Source organism: Buteo buteo, chromosome 5 (assembly GCF_964188355.1).
Source record: "Buteo buteo chromosome 5, bButBut1.hap1.1, whole genome shotgun sequence".
NCBI classification, from domain to species: Eukaryota; Metazoa; Chordata; class Aves; order Accipitriformes; family Accipitridae; genus Buteo; species Buteo buteo.
The window spans coordinates 35,564,644-35,578,709 of NC_134175.1; the positions used below are offsets into that span (position 1 = coordinate 35,564,644).

The window sequence follows — 14,066 nt, forward strand, 5'->3', positions numbered from 1 at the left end:
AAACAAAGGAGAGAGAAGAGCAGAGGAAAAAGTGATCTTGCACTACAGCTTCATTAATCTGACCTTAGTAATATGGAAATTTTGTACATATTTTTGCAAGAAAGTATAAATAAGGGTGTGGAGATAAAATGGAGAAAACAGGATGAAAGCAATAGATGTTTAATACAATGTATAAGGGCTGAGGAAATGTATGTATGATATTATCTGTTCTGGAAAGGAAATTATCGGGCTACCTAACAGTTGAGTAGAGATTTTCAAGCATTACAGTTTCAGCTAGTCTCTGGAAGTATTAATCATTTCATTGCTGCTAAAATGGCATGGTCAGATGAGAAAAATACCCATACCATTATATAAACATTGTGGGGGAACTTGAGAGCTGGAGGTGTGGGGTAGAATTTAATAGCACAAGTGCTAGATCACACACAAACTGAGGTGGAAACGATTTCTGTTATAAATTATGGCTTATCAATTGGGCAAGAGAAACACCGTAATGTCTTGGTCAGTCATAGAAGGATGCTGAGACCTGGGATGGAGCCATGGGAAAGGCAAAAATGATCCTCAGATACGATGAAGGAGACTTAAGGAGGGATACACAAGTACGGACACTATTGTAGGAGGCACTGGTCAAAGCCCTCCTGGAGTACTGTGAAGAGTCTGTCACCCATAATTAGGAAAGAGCATTGAAAGAAACACAGAAAAGTAGTACTGGACAAAACAAAGAATGAGGGATATACAATTGCTGTCTATAAATACATTAAGGGGAGGGGAAAGAAGGGCAGAGCAAATACTAGGAAAGGAAAGAAGTTATTTAAGTTACCAGACAATGGATATAAATTGAAAGTTAGTCCATCCAGGCTGGAGCTTAGAAGGTTTCCAGCCATGAGAAGAGTGAAGTCTCCAAAAGAGTCTTCTAGTAAGAGTGACAGGAACAAACCGCTGTAGGTGAGGATATCACAGTAAAATGGAACTTATTTCTTTGCAAATTGGATAATGCAGAATTCACCTGGTTCTTGCATATACCATAAAGGTGAGTAGAGCCACATTTGATTTGACTCTGCCAGAGAGATAAACAATCTGTGTATTCTTATGGTGGATTTTGATAAGTTTATTAACACAGCTGTGTAAGGTGGAAGGACATGTTTTCAGCATCTATGAGATCCTTTGCAGTGTTGTGCCCTCTAGTTTGTGCTATTGTGTTTTATTGTGCATTAGTGTTTTTTTTAAATTTCTGTTAATGAATTTATTGGTTCAGGTAGAAAGTGTGACTCTATGGCCTCCTGCGATGTATTGACATGCTACAAAATGTTAAGAATTACATTTTTAAAAAATTGTTTTAAAATTATGGCAATTCTGTGTGCTAAGTGTTCAACCAAAGCATGGTAATGAGGTTGCAAACGTGTGAGAGAAGAAGCATAAGGTATCAGTGGATCAAATATTATCGATAGTATTTACATGAATAATCGTTTTGAACTCCTGGAAAACATTGTTAGGGAAAATCTGCCCTGCCTTATCCTTTTTATGTTATTCAGCCAAAATACAGCTGAAATTGATTTAGTTGAGTTTATTTTTGTTTGGAGATGGTTCTATTTACATGTTCTTTGTCCTGCATGGTTTTAGTTTGATATATAATATCAACAGTTTTTACCAATTCTTTAAGAAGAATTGTAGAAACACTAATCTTTCTATTTAAGGTTATTTTTCCAATGCTTCTGTTTGAATGTGAGCTGACAATGTTGGTTTATATTTCCTTCCTCTTATTTTCATAAGAAACATGTACATAGCAATAAGGCAAGGTATGCAAAATACAATAATAATTTATACTGACAAAGACATCAGAAACGATTTGTGACATTTCAGAATCATGTAACTGAACTCATAGCAAAGACACTAGAAGTAATGTTCTGTTTACTGTGACAGGACAGGAATTTGAAAAAAGCATGCTAACAAAAAATTATAGCTCTAATAATACAACATAAATGACCAAATTGTTTAACAAAGGTATGATCATCTCCAAATGTTCTTACCTATGCAGAAAGGCAAAATATTGCTAAAAGGTAGTAGGACAGTTAGTATCTGAAGACCTTTATACCTCTAAGCTTTAAAGTAGTAACTTCTCTACTCCAGAAGAGCAGAGTAGCCATAAGATGGCAGCACCCTGCACAAAGAGCTCCTGAAACCCTAAATTCGGTTCTTTTCCCAGAAAGAGCTTGCACCCACTGGTGGGAGCAAGTGGCCCAAATGCCAGGTCTCTGTAAATAGAAACCATGCTGGCCAAGTTCAGAATAGCTCCTGGAAAGCTTCAGAAATGTAGCTGGTTTCAGGCAGTGCCTGAGCCCATTTTCCTTGGTTTTTAGCAGCTGTTTGGGTGCTTAGCTAAACATGCTTATCTTTTGGTTATTCTAGATTAACCTTTTTCAAACCCCGTGTTTCAGCAAAGCACTGGGCTTCTGTAGGTCTAAGTACAGCAAGGTCAGCTATAAGTTAAATTCATTTTCTGTGTGTAAGACCAGAGCGGAATTACTTTTTACAAGTGATTTAGTCCAAGCTCAGTAGTTTAGACTTCACATCTGGATAACTCAGGCCTGAATCCATCGTGTTTACACCCTACCGGCTTCAGAACTCAGTCCTCCCTCTGCACCCTTGCCTCGCCCAGCCTGCTGCAGGACTGAGCTGAAGCTCCGCATTCGTCCTGGCACCGCTGCAACCTGTCTGTCTCGGGACTGCATTTGGCCCTTCTGTGACGGGGGCAGCAGGTCCAGCCTGCACTTGGCATTGACCTGAAGGGAGTAAGTTACAGAAAGCCCTTCAGCTGAAGCGCGGGAGGTCTGAGGCGTTGCAGAGGCAGTGCTCGGCGCAGCTCCTGCCACCAGCCTTGCACCAGCACTGAATGGAGGTGCTTGCTCTGGTGCCCCAGCGCCAGGCTTTTATAGCACAGGGAGAACAAGGTGTACCATGTAACTGCAAAAAGCAAACAGAAACTGAGGCCAGATTGGATAGGCTGTGTGGAAATCCCTGGCGTGGTTGGAGTGCTGTGGGCTGGCTGGCTCGCAGTCCCGCTCGAATGCAACATGATTTTCCAACTGGTTCCATCCACCTGAGCCCTTCTGCAGTTCGGAGGTTTGATTACTTCACTTTGAGTGTGAGAGTGTATTCAAATCTGAAAAGCAAACAAATCTTTCAGGGTGCTCACCCATGTGAAGGAAACTGTGAAGGAAACCGAGGACAAAGGTTTGCTCACGCCCTCGGCTGGAACCAGCTGGGGCAGAGCTGTGGGCAAGGTAAATACGAGTTGAAAACACCCTGGGTTGCCTGCCTGCTGTTCATTGCACAGTTGGTGAGCAATTCCTCCTTATTCCTCCTCTTCCTCTCTGTTTGTTCAGAGGTAAGTTGTTGACTTCACTCCCTGCCCTCATCTAACAGCGAGAGGAGACCCGAGCGTGAATCACAGCCTGAGTCATGAATTCCCCAACGTCCCGCTTTGCTCAGAGCTGGAGGGGAAAAATTCCTCTCATCTGTGTCGCTCTTTGGCTCCTGTGACCCACTGGAAGGAGTGACAGACACCCCTCATCTTCTTCTAAAGCCGTTCTCCATCGCGTGTAGCCGTGCTTGCAAACAACACCCAGAGAGGAGAGTAAGAGAGGCCTTTGCCTTTCCACACACCTGCCCACATCTTGGGTGGACTCTGTGGCTTACCCTGCACAGCAGAGCTTTGGTCCTAGGTCCATACCTAATGGGGTGTGGTATTAGTACACCCCAAAACATGGAAGCTGGAGTGAAGCAGCTCAGTCACTGTATGCTCAGATCTTCGCTTACCTCAGGGTCCGTATCATTTAGACAGGGACCTGAATGCTTACAGAAGTTTCTTTGGATTGACGCCATTTTCTATTGGAACAATACCTATCTCTCACCATGCTGATTAACAAAGAGATAGAAAATAGTATCAACTGGCATTTAAAATGTATAAATCCAGATACATTTATTTATTTTACACAGTGATTTGATAGGTAATACTATTGTTTTATAGCTAGAAAAAATTTCAAGTAAAAAAAAAAAGGTAAAAATTACTGATTAGTCACATTCACCATCACTGCGAATTTCCCCATTAAATACAACAGTTCTTTAGGTATTGTTGCTTCCTCTTTAAGTGTTTTTGCCAGCTCTCCCTAAAGTATTGCCAGGACCTATGCTGCAGCAAAGGTAGAGATAGGACAGTCCTGCCAGTATCATTGCGGTATTTGTGTGTGGTTTCTGACTGTGCTGGACTGCCCTGTTTGCAGGACATTCACACGGCTATGTGGCTACTCAAATCACCTCTAGTTCCTTAGAGACTAATCTAAGTTTTTCAAGCTTGGAAACTGTTTTTCAAGCTTGGAAACTTTTTTCAAGTTTCATTGCTTAACTAATTGACAGTCATCCTCTGCAACATTTGTCATTGCCGTTCTTTGGAACTGGGTCTGTCAGGCTGCTGAGTATTTCTGGGTAGACTTTTTCCAAAGAGAATGCCTTCCATTTCTGCTGGCCCAAGAGTCCGGAAGCACTTGACTGTGCAGCTACAGAACATGCCTTCTTTGTGAGAAAAGTATTTTAACCATTCATTCTGTACACCTTTGCATATTCTTCAGTTGCTATCTTTCGGGTTAAAAAGTTTGACGAAAACTTTTAAAGTCTGCTTTGATTCCCCATCAGAGACAGTCAGGAGCTTTCTAGGCAGGTTTGATTTGGAAGCCAACCAGGGAGAGAATAAAGTCACCAGATGTTTTAAATGTAAAGCAACCTGTCTCTGACCAAAGGAGAGTAGTCCTTTGCCTCTTACAGATGCATTGAGGAGGTGACTGCCACTGTATATGATGTAGAGAAAGGAGACCCCACCTCACTGCTTCCAGTCCCACAAAACTCTCTGGTGAAGGGCAAGAAGAGAAAAATGTTTTCTGAAGTGCAGGAGACACTTCTCCCCACCTTTGTAAATATTCTGAGAACTGTCTCAGCCTGTGGGACATTCAGACTTTAAATTGCTCTGTATTCTTCCTGGCTTTCAGGGTGAGAGTGGGTATGAGAAGAGCATTGGGAATTAAGAGCTGGGTTATGTGTGAGGCCAAGAGGTGACTTACAAGAATTTCTCCTCCATATGGATAGCTCTCCAGCTCCTAATTAAAAGAGATTTTCCTTGCTCTGATGAGCTTGGGACATACTGATCTCTTACTTTGACTGATAAGCTTTCACTGGAGCTAACATGCCTCCTCTTCCAGGTTTTGTCTAGCACAAAATGAACTAATTGTTGTTTTCCCTTGGGCTGGTCTCCTGTATGTGTAATTCCGCTACATCAGTTCATACCCTATTTGAAGGAGAGGCTGGTATTTTTTCTAAAATGAAGTAATTTTTAGATTTGAATAAGCCAATGGTGAGGCATGCTTCTCTAGGCAAACACTTCCCATTCTGGAACCTTTAGAGACCCATCCCCAGGCTGAATTGTGGATTCAACTCAGTGTGCCAGAAAAGATACAGCATTGTTCTACATAAAAAACCCCCACTATTATTAATGAAATGCAACTTGAGTCTAATGTTTTTTTAGTTTATCTCTTATTCCCTGTCCCCAACATTAGCTTGCTTTCTTTCTGTACCTCAATATTAAATGTTTGTTACCTGCCAGTGAATTTGTTAAAGGTTGATTGGATGAACAGACTATCTTCCTGTGCTATCTTTGTGTATTGTAAGTGCCAGGTATGGGGGAAAATGCACTAAAGATTTTATCCTATACAAATTTTATTATCTCTTAAAGAACAACAGGCTTGCATTGTTCAGCATTGCCCATACTGAAAGATAAACAGCTCTTTTCTGTTCTGATGTGTCATTATAAAACCGTAACCTTGATTTAACTGAGACCAGGATTTGCTGCAAAATGAGTATGTAGTGGCTGATGAAAACAATAATAATTGTATTCTGTCTGTACTATAAACTATCTTTTTATTACATCTCATTGAATTGATGCCTCTAATTTGGGTGAACGAAACAAGTCTCAGTCTTACAAACCTTGTAAAGAAGTCAAACCAAGCAATGCCAGGACCCCAAAGGCTTTTACACATACTCCCCACATCTGTGTGGCTACTCCAGGTTGTGATTTGGCTCTTCTAACATGTGTGATAGTTAAAGCCAATAAAGCGTTAAATTAGTAGAGGAATTTCCTGGTCAACTTACCTTTAGATACTACACAAGATACTGGGTGACGTTGCAAAACAAGAATCAACTTCCTGCCTGGGTTTTCTTGCCTTGCCCAAGATCTACTCTTGCTATGTGCTGTCTCCCTTCCTGGACGTCTCTTAATGTCCTGTGCCCTGTCAGTGAGTTTTTTATTCCTGTTCTGTCCAGTCTTGTGAGCTTCTCATTGTGTGAGTTTTTAAAAATCAAAACCGACCTTGATTTTTCTCTTCTTTTTTTTTCTGTCTGTTTTTGTTGTTGTTTGTTCTGCTATTCTCTTTTCTTTCTCTGCTCTCTCCAGACAATCTGGGGAGGTCTGTTCTTAATAATTTGCAGAAACTTATTTTATTCAGGTAAGACCTTACTCAGATAGTCTTTGGCAGCCATCCCATTCAGAGGCAGGCACTTAGCCTCCAGTCATGCTGTCCTTGCCAACACCTATATAAAATATTACCACACAAGCAAATGGGGAGCTGATAATATCAAACAGAATTTGTAAGTTTATGTAGGCTATATTATTCATTCTCTCTACACTAAAAAGTTTCATATCTTGAATCTAAGAGTAAGCATTTGCTAATTGCCAGCTGTTCAGCTGGCTGGTCCTTAATCTGGGACGCTGCTGGTGTCTGATACATTTTGGTGGCTGAAGGACTGCCACCAAGTCCTTTGAGCACATGCTTTGAAGCATTGATATATTACCAGGTGCTAGTTAGAGCTACAAAGTGACCTTCTACGTGGAAAGGGAAAGCACTGGCTTTTGGAGCTCAACAAGGCTGTAGAGATAGCAACAATATTAAAGGACATGTACACAAATGTAAATTAAAAACAGGGAAATGAGATGGTTTGGATGGCACTTACAGGAGGATTTTTTTCTTAGTATGAGCAAACATTTTGAGTCCACTTCTTTGTGACCTTACGTAGTTACAGACAGTGTCCTCACAGAGTTGCGTCTTCACCAGCTGAGGGAACATAATCTAATCGATGCTTTTTTCATGCCACAGGAAATTGCTGTAGCTGAACAAATGCCTTACAAAGGACGCTCCAAGGTATAGAAAACAGTTGAAGGAGACTTAGGAATGTTGTTGTAAATAGAAACATTAAGATGCAGTTCCACAGCAGCTTAAGCTGGGCTAAATTCAGCCTAATGTATTCCCACCTTTCCTGCCAACTCTGCCTGTCTTTCCTCGGCACTCACTCTGGACCACACAGTTCAAGGGACCCACCCAGGTGAAAAGTAGCCTGCCACCTTCCCCATAGAAGGTGGCTGGGTTTTAACTGGACCAGTTTGAGTCAGCTCACTGTTTGTTTGGACATGAGTACTGGTAGGAGCGAAGGGGTGGGAACACAAGGGCAGAGCAAAGGTAGGCTTGACGTCATTCAGCTTGAGCTGCTATGAAACTACCCATAGACTGTGTAAATACTAGTAAAATCAGATGCGCCTGTGAATATTTCCAGGCACTAGAATGAGATTGTCTTTGCTATTAAACTGTTAAAATGCTCCCTGGCATGAATTTGACCTCTTCCAATTAACACTCTCTGCAAACAATTTCTGGACACAATTTGGTTGCTAGAGTGGTCCCAATAGGCAATTTGCAAGCATAAACTCCAGTCTTTCTGTGCCAGTTGGCCTCAATGCCCAGGAATGTTTCCAGGCATGTCGAGTTTAACTAGTATAGACCCATCCCTACCGTCACATCCTGCCCCAAGATTGCAGCTACCACCAGCCTGAAAAGGGAGGTCTGATCCTGCCAGTTCTCTTGGTGAGAGCAACCTAGTCCTTATCGGCTAACTTTGGTAGGATTTCTGACTGCAGAAAAAAAGGATACATGTTTTCAGGCCAGCAACACAACTGATGAAATTATAATTTTATGCTGCACTGTGTAGAGTCTGTTGCAAATCCTCATGATAAGAGAGGGCTTGTCCTCAACAAATCATTTTCAAAACAGACAATAGCAGAGCATAAAAGATGGGAAGAGATGAACTCTACAAATAAGAATTTTTATTTCCTTTTAATAAGGTTGTAAGAAATGCATATTTTGCCTTCATTCCAGGTTGGGGAGGGGGGGAAGAGGTAGCGACGACTTGTTATATTGGTAGAATATTTGGCCACTTATTACAGACAGTTAAAGCTGACATGATTTTTTTTCCAAGACAGTTGCAGAACTGGGAGTGTAATTATTCCTACTTCTACACATTAAAAAAATGCACAACTGCAGCATTTCCTTTTCAGTTTGCAATGTTAATAAAATAAATGTATCTTGAATTGCTGAAGCCAGTTCCTCAATTATAATAAGTCATTGCTTTTTGGTTTTTTTTTCACAGTTGCCTTTACAAGTTTCCCTCCACATCAGGAAATCTGAAAAAATGGGATTTTTACATCTCTCCAGGTATAGTCACTTGGCAATCGTAATGATCCATCTACCTAACACACTCCCTCAGGGAACAATTAAAGGCATTATTTTAGAGCAGCCTTTTAAGAGCTGCTGTAGATATGAAATCCCACTCTCTTGGCTGGGTTGCTCTAGGACCCAGAGTGACTGGGATTGACAGAAATTTTCACCTGAATGAATTTTCCCCTTATACCTTATAAGGAGTCCAGGAAAACAAGGAAGTGATAACCATGTTCACGTTACTTTATGCACAGCTTGTTCTCCTTACCTGCCCAGGTAGCCCTTGTTTTCACTTTTACTCATGGTCTGTCCTGGTAGGGTTGAAGTTGCCTCGCAATCCGGTGTAGGTGACATCTGAAAACATACCCTCCAGGAATGTATGATTTTTACGACATTCTACCTTTACGCGGATGATAATTAACACGCTAATATTTTTTTGTCACTCAGCCAGCACTGAAAACGAATGGGGATTGAATTGCTTTGCCTCTGTTTCCTCTTTCTGCAAAGAAATAACTATGTGCAAGGTAAGGGTCAGGGGTAGGGAGATCCATTTCAAAACCATTTTTGCATTGTTTCTTGCTTGAAGTTGACATGAAATAGCTTTCTGTCTTCTGTATTTAATCATTCCTTTCTGTCTGATGACTTTTTTTTTTTTTGACAGACTGCTGTAGGGCTACCCTGCAAATTCATGTAAGATTCATGTGGTCATTATATAGCACAACATGTATGAGAGAACTGGGCGTTTGAGCAATTTTGATTATACTAATCACTGTTTGATCTGCTCAGAAACTTAATACTATACATGTGACTGAGTGTTTTGCTGGTACTTGCACAATAAATTAAAATCATATCAAGTATCTATAGACCTGAGTGAAGCAATTTTAAGTGTATAGAGTGAACATAAATCTGTTCTTTTAATATTCCTGATTATGTTGGAAATGTCTTACCTGCACCATACCAGAAACACACGTAACACTTTATCAGGTGCGCTGGAGAAAACAAGTAACATGTTCTCAGTGAATGCCATCCATAAAGCATGCAAAAGTAAGTATGTTAATTGCCAGCAATTGTGGGATTTGAATTTTATTAGGGAGTTAATCTTCTACCAATAGAAATACCATTATGAAGGAATTCTAGCAATAATCCTAAATATGGCTAAATGTGTGCATTTTTCACCTCCAACATTCTCTAAATGACAAGATTCTTCATAAATTGAATGATTAAACACATTATTAATAGTCTTTTATCTTCTTGGATTTAAATTTAGGGACCTGTTCTCAGGAAAGTGCAGTGACTTGTGAAGATTGTTTGCTTTCCGGACCACACTGCGCTTGGTGTTTTCAAGAGGTAGAGTAAATGATAAAAAAAATTTCAAAGTAAAACTTGAAGTGTTTGTAGTAGCTCTGAGTGATGAAGTATTGACTTAATTGGGTCAGCCCGTGGTTTTGTAATGCATGCAGTGCTTAGTGAAGCCTTCCTGGGGATCAAAAGTGGAATTCAATCTAGACTTTATTATTCATTGTTGTTTTTTAAAAAACCAATCTTCCTCATGTAAGGCAGTGTTATTAGAGGGGCTCAGGTCATCAGCCTGAGGGCTGACTCACCCACAGCACTGATGATGAAGCACCAGACATCGAGTCAGAGACCAGACTGCATCTTACATATTACATGCCAAGCCAGGCAGTGTAAACAGAAGGTGCTCTAGTCAGTTTGCATATACAAATGGTTAATCTGTGGTTGATTTTAAGTATGATGATAGTGTCAGTTTTATAATTTGTATGATATAGGTGTAAGTATTTTGGCTAAAACAGTGGGCTTAAAAACAAATAATCTGGATTTGTTTCCTATATATCTGTTGCAGACTTTCTGTGTAACTGTGGGCAAGTCACTTAAGATCTCTGCTTTTAAAACTTTCACCGGTCGATGATGCTAAATAATATCTCCCTACATCACAGTAAATATTTTAGCTCTTAGTTCATTAATGTTAGCAAGATAGTCAGCTATCACAATTAAAACTTGCCAGAAATAATAGAGAAATAAAATAAGTCTTTTTCATGATAGTTTCTGATTTACACCTTTGCTGTTAAAAGTATTTCTTGCTTTTTTGAAGAGCAAAATGATACCTAAGATGGGACTAACATGCTGCTTTATGAAGTAGCTGACAAAGACTAAACGGCACTTTTTAAAAAACTCAGTTTGCAAAAAATGTTACTATGGGAAGAAAACCCCACCCATATTAGTGTGTTTGCAGTAGTTTTTATGTTTGTACTTAACAACCAAAACAGGATTTTCTTGAAATGAAATTTGATCATGTAATTTTGACTACTGCCATGTATTTTCAGAAAGCAAAAATGAAACTCAATTTATTGATTTAAAAAAAAAAAACAACAAACAACTGTGGAACTATTGAAAACTTCAGAGTAGTAAAAATGATTTTTTTCTTTGTTCAGAGGCTAATTCACTTGTTTGCTACAGAACAATACATCAAGAGTGTAAAAGACGTAGGAGCTTTAGTGTCAGAGTAAACACAAGTGCCTCCAAAGAAACCACTGCTTTCTGTAGGATAAAAACACAACTTGTAATTGTATTTGAAATATGAGTTTGCCTCTTCACACATGTTTTGAAAAGCCAGCAACTCAAAGTGTGTAACTAAAGGAGATGATATGGATCTCCCTGTGAAAGTTTTATAATGGTACGTGATCTTTATGCACACTGTATTCAAGAAGCAATTGGCGAGAGCTTCGCCTGAGCAAAGACATCAGATTTGGTCTGAAGAATAATAAACCACTGTTCCCATCAGGTGTCTCAACATTGCTTCCACTAAACTGCATAAAATCGCTGATAACTTTCAGGCATGAAGGGTGACATTTTGGCAGAAAGAAGGGTCCCAGTTCTGTTTTTAATAGGTTTAAAGTAAATCTGGTTTGCTTTGGATGGAAACTTTTTCAGTGACTGGATTCAGAGAATATTTGTGGCTTAATAGCTGAACCCCAGGTTGCTTGTCCAAATCCAGGAGAAAAGGGCAGCCCCGTGGTATGGGCCCATGACCATCAGACAGGAATTGAATGTTTTGGTGCCGGTTCTGCCAGGCATTCCCCAGGTTTTGGTGAAAAGGTCTTGCAGGCCAGAGCAATTTCCAGTTCAGGAGGCAGCTGCCTGATTTTGAGGATCTAAACTCTAGACATAGCTCTAGGAAATGGCAATAAGGCACAGAAGCCTCTTTGTAAAACTAACCATTAACTTAACTGCTACGGGGGGATAGTACCTACCCTGCATCAGCGTTGTGGAAAGGAATGCATATCAAGGGCTTTGAAATGAGTAACAAAAATAAACTGCAAGCTATCCAACTGATACTGATAGGCTTGCGATTTCCTCTGGATAGGAGAAGGTCAAGTAGGACACTGGGACAAACATAACCAGAAAGACATGGGCATGCCAGGAGCCCCACCGGTGCTGGGGACCAAGGGAGGGAGGCTGGGGTGCTTGCTGGGCACCAGGCAGAGTAACAGGGAATTGCTACCTGCTTCAGGGAACACATTAAATAAGTGTTGAGGAGAAAGAGTAGGTCAGAAAAAAGCAATGAACACTGGGTACCGCACCATCAGTTTGTCACAAAATTTGTAGGAGTTCATTATCTACAAGACCTCTTCTGTTGTTAAATGATGTTGTTCCATCAGCAGTTCAAAACTGTTTAGGAAAGGTTGATGAATTTGTGGCATAATCCTGTAGTAGAAAAACCAGGGGCTCATAGGGGTTTTGTGTTATCATTCCCAGTACTGTGAGAAGCCAAATGCAGTGAGTGGCACAATTCCCATTCCCCAACAATAGAGCAGTTTCTCCCAGGATACCAAATCGGTGTAAGTTACATTAATTATACACCTGTGTGACATGATCCATGAAGGGCAAATTTAGATTTCTGTGCCTCCTAGGTCTCTTTCTGCACTAGTTTGCACTAACTTGCACCTTTGTTTCTGTTCCCTGCATGGGATTGACCTTTCATCAGCCAGGTGCTGGTGGCTGGTCAGTAAATACATTTAACTCATCCCTTCCTTCTCCCATTTGCTTTAGAATTACACAGACTCGGCTGGAATTCATGGGAGGTGTGATACCCCAGAAAACCTTTTGTCAAAAGGATGCCAGTTGAATTTGATTGAATTTCCCATTTCAGAAGTAGAAATTCACAGAAACAAGCCCCTAACACTAGTGACCCAGAAGAACAATTCTGATGTCACACAGATTTCTCCACAAAAATTAACTCTAAGGCTGCGACCAGGTAAGTCACTCAGTTCATAGATGTGGGGATATTTTTTTTCAGCCAATTTGATATACTGAAGCTTCTCAGACTGAATGGTCTAAAAAAATCTTAATAGAATAAAGATAAAAAACCTGTGTTGAGTCCAAAATTATTTGTTGACGCATCAGATGAAAACTAGGTTTGACTGAGTTCAAAATACTTTCAGAAGGGCAGGGTACTTCATAAAAGTAAGGATATATTTTTTTAGTTCTTTTATTCTCTTGCCATTGAGGTGGCAGGGAGAGAATGGAAACCTCTCCTACCTCCCCAGCCCTGCTCCTGTGCCTCTCCCCTGCAGGTCTGGCAAACAGCATATCTCAGAGGCAGCATAAAATCTTGCTTTGAGGATTTACGAGGTACTAGTGACATTTATGGAAACACTCCAGACTTACTTTGGGGTCCTTGAGATATGAATTTTTCCTGGAGAAAATTTGGAATAAAGAAACGTACGAGACACCCAGTTAGGTCATATTGTTGTTGGAACTGAGAATAAAACCTGTGTGTACACTCTGCTTTTCTTTAAATTTGTAAAGTACCTGGTATGTCCCATAAGTGCTACCTTTAGTTTTAATTAGCTTCATATCTAAATTTTCTAAAGCTGCATATTGCTGAAATGAATTTATCATATTTTTTTCAAATTATAGCAATCACTTGTAACTCTCTGTGTATGGCTCTACTGAAGAATAGTTTAGAAAAGAACAACTAGAACTGCTTTTAATCTTTCAGACCGCTGTTTGAGATTTTTGTTGACAGAGAATTTCTGAAGTTATTTTGTTAATTCTACTGGTGATTTAAAATACTAAATAATTTTCACCATATATGTAAGTTTATGAAGAGATTGGCATTACTCATAACTTCTGTGTAGAAGTGCTAATATGTATCCCATTTTCCCATGACCTTAATAGGACATGAAGAAACAATACAGATCAAGGTCCGCCAAACTGAAGATTATCCGATTGATCTCTATTACCTCATGGATCTTTCCGCCTCCATGGATGATGATCTGAATACAATCAAAGAACTGGGTTCAACTCTTTCTAAAGAAATGTCAAAACTGACAAGCAACTTCAGACTGGGGTTTGGATCTTTTGTTGAAAAACCAGTTTCACCATTTATCAAAACTACAGCTGCAGAAATAAACAACCCTTGCAGGTAGGCAGGGAAAATATGTACATCTGTCTGCATGCCAA

The 14,066-nt window shown here is 40.1% G+C and overlaps 1 protein-coding gene across 1 annotated transcript in view; it reads left to right on the forward strand.

Moving 5' to 3' along the window:
* Positions 1 to 14,066, forward strand: part of ITGB6 (integrin subunit beta 6) — a 58,296-nt gene that overhangs the window by 13,736 nt on the left and 30,494 nt on the right. Inside the window, exons 3-7 of the mRNA XM_075028590.1 lie at positions 8,515 to 8,579; positions 9,030 to 9,106; positions 9,850 to 9,929; positions 12,651 to 12,855; positions 13,782 to 14,028. Coding sequence (XP_074884691.1) covers positions 9,046 to 9,106; positions 9,850 to 9,929; positions 12,651 to 12,855; positions 13,782 to 14,028 — 593 coding nt within the window. The 5' untranslated portion in view covers positions 8,515 to 8,579; positions 9,030 to 9,045. The remainder of the gene's footprint in view (positions 1 to 8,514; positions 8,580 to 9,029; positions 9,107 to 9,849; positions 9,930 to 12,650; positions 12,856 to 13,781; positions 14,029 to 14,066) is intronic.